The sequence below is a fragment of the Gymnoscopelus microlampas genome (genome assembly GCF_963454915.1).
Source record: "Gymnoscopelus microlampas genome assembly, chromosome: 18".
Classification (NCBI taxonomy): Eukaryota; Metazoa; Chordata; class Actinopteri; order Myctophiformes; family Myctophidae; genus Gymnoscopelus; species Gymnoscopelus microlampas.
Window position 1 is genome coordinate 6,821,751 of NC_139955.1, and position 2,346 is coordinate 6,824,096.

The 2,346-nt window shown below is 42.7% G+C and overlaps 1 protein-coding gene across 4 annotated transcripts in view; it reads right to left on the reverse strand.

Annotated features, from left to right (window-relative positions):
- Positions 1-267: 267 nt before the first annotated feature.
- Positions 268-2,346, reverse strand: part of gria3b (glutamate receptor, ionotropic, AMPA 3b) — a 183,467-nt gene continuing 181,388 nt past the window's right edge. For 2 of the 4 annotated variants that reach the window (XM_084085967.1, XM_084085965.1), the window contains exons 15-16: positions 2,009-2,256; positions 268-1,215 (exon numbers count right to left, since the gene is read on the reverse strand). In XM_084085967.1, coding sequence (XP_083942093.1) covers positions 2,011-2,256 — 246 coding nt within the window. In that variant the 3' untranslated portion in view covers positions 268-1,215; positions 2,009-2,010. Of the gene's footprint in view, positions 1,216-2,001; positions 2,257-2,346 lie in introns of those variants that run through there. The other 2 variants (XM_084085966.1, XR_014602847.1) reach the window with 2 other exon arrangements.

The window sequence follows — 2,346 nt, forward strand, 5'->3', positions numbered from 1 at the left end:
AGTTTCTTTAAGAAAGAAATACCAGGATTTTTTTTAATATTCATGTTATATTATCATTAACCCATTAAGATCTGGAACGCATCCGTGTCACTTAAGATTTCTTTGGCTATTCAAAAATAGCAGATATACAAGCTCATAGCGCGGCACTGAGTGCCGCGCTATGAGCTTGCAGATCTGCTATTTTTGAAAAATCTTGAAACATTTTTTTTTGGATTTTTTTCAAAAAACTGTTTGGATTTAGAAAACATTTTTAAGAATCGCCTCAGGTCTTAATGGGTTAAATTGATTTTGCCAGTGATTTGGGGCCCCACTTGCAATATCCTCACGGCCCGCCAGTGGGACCCGGCCCACAGGTTGAGAATCGCTGGGCTAGTGGAAGGCGATCTGTTTTTTAAAAGCCCAACGCTACGTGTAGTAATCTCCTCTCCTTCGTCATGCTTTTTAGAAGACAGTGGCAGCAGCCCCAGAGTTGAGAGCACAAACAACACACTCATGGTTCTTTTTTTTTTTAGCTAAATAATGACATATCAACAAACAGACTCAGAGTAATACCACTCAGCCTATTAAACAAAACACAAATTGACATGGGTCACCGAGGCGACCCAACGGTACCAGAAGGTAAACGCTGGTCGCTGTGCGTTTACCAAATGCAAACGCGCAGCGACCATCTCACGACCCGTCTTGCAGTGCTCCGCACAGATCCAATAAAACGCGTTACGTAACACCACTGAAGACCTGGCAGCTGAGGGTGGAAAGGTAATATGATCATATCGATTACGAGAAAACCAATTGTTTGTCACAAGATTTGTCTTCTGTCCGGCACTTCAAAATGTGCTTAGGTTGCAAGTGATGGCTTTAAGTTCTGTCTCATTCCGCGACGTGTCAAATAATGATGTTTCTCTTTTCTTCGTTTGTTTTAAACAGATAAACCGTGTTGCTCCTCTGTGTTGTATGAGCATCAAGCGAAAGCAATACCGTTGTGAGTTGCATTGATTGGACTCTTGAGTTCCTTAAGGCACAGTGGGGAAGAAACCGCACGAGTTCTTCCCGTGAGCAGTCAGTCCTGTCGTGTCGTCATTGCAGATTATCGTGCGATGTCCACCCCAAGAGGGTTTGGCTGGGACCCCCGGTCTCCCGCGTGGTCCCGTCCTTTTCGTCGATGGTTAATCACAGTTGTAAGGGACAGTGTCAATTTTTTTTTCTCTTCCTAAAAACCTGTTTCGAAACACAGAGGGAGCAAACAAGGCAGACGTAAGGATTCATTTATACGTTCTCGCACGGCCCTGTTGCTCTACACAGATTCATCATTTTTGTCGATCTACACTTGTCGGAAGGAGCTCTGCAACGAAGTATAAAGATTAGATTTTAGATTAGATTTCGTTTTATTGATCCCTGAGGGGAAATTCAATGTCATTTCCACTTGGGGTGGAAGTCTCTTACAAGCATTTGGATGTTACGGCTGCAATGCAAACGGATGCAAACCACACTATGAATTCTCTGCGTTGTTGTGCAGTTACTACTGTGGGCAACATTCCAACACACTGTGTTAACGGCTTAGACCAGAATCTGAGAGCAAGGATCATTAGTGTAAGTAGATTTTAACGCTATGCTATTATGTCGTTAGCCATTGAAATAAAGTCAATTATATCATACGTTTAATTATCCATTCATTATATCATATTACATTGAACAAAAAGCAGTACAGTTATGTCACGTAGCCTAAACGTCACATAGCCCAGGGCCTACACACAGTACATGAAGCTATATGTTAGAGAGGTCAACATGACATATATTATACATACATTTATAAGAGTTCTAATGTGATCTGGCATATGTGTTGTGTTGCGCCCAGTGTAATACCAAACAAAACAAAATTACGAGCGACAGCTCAGCAAAAAAAAAACTTACAAATGAATAATTCATTGTGCGTGATACAGCAGGAAAATAAATGATTCATATTATCTTATCATTTTGAGGCCTAGAGAAAGAATGAGCAGGGACAACGTACCCCTAAATCTTCACGCTCTCAGTTCCGTAGACATTGTAGCCTTCCCTGTATGTGGCAAAGTTCTGGGTGTTGGTCGGAGGAGTCGGCTTAAAGTTCTGGGCATTCTTTGCCAATTTCAGGCGTTTGGTTTCTTGCCGTGACTTATAACAGAACTCTATCAGGGCCACCATCATGGCGAGCCCCAGCCCTCCGACCAGAATATAGAAGACCCCAGCCACATTGCTTAGGCTGAGCGCGCTTGTCTTGTCCTGGGGATAAGGTTAAGAGCATAGTTAGAGCTTTGCAGTGGAGAGGACAGAATACAGATGACAAGCACAGCCTAGAACACCTCAAGATGA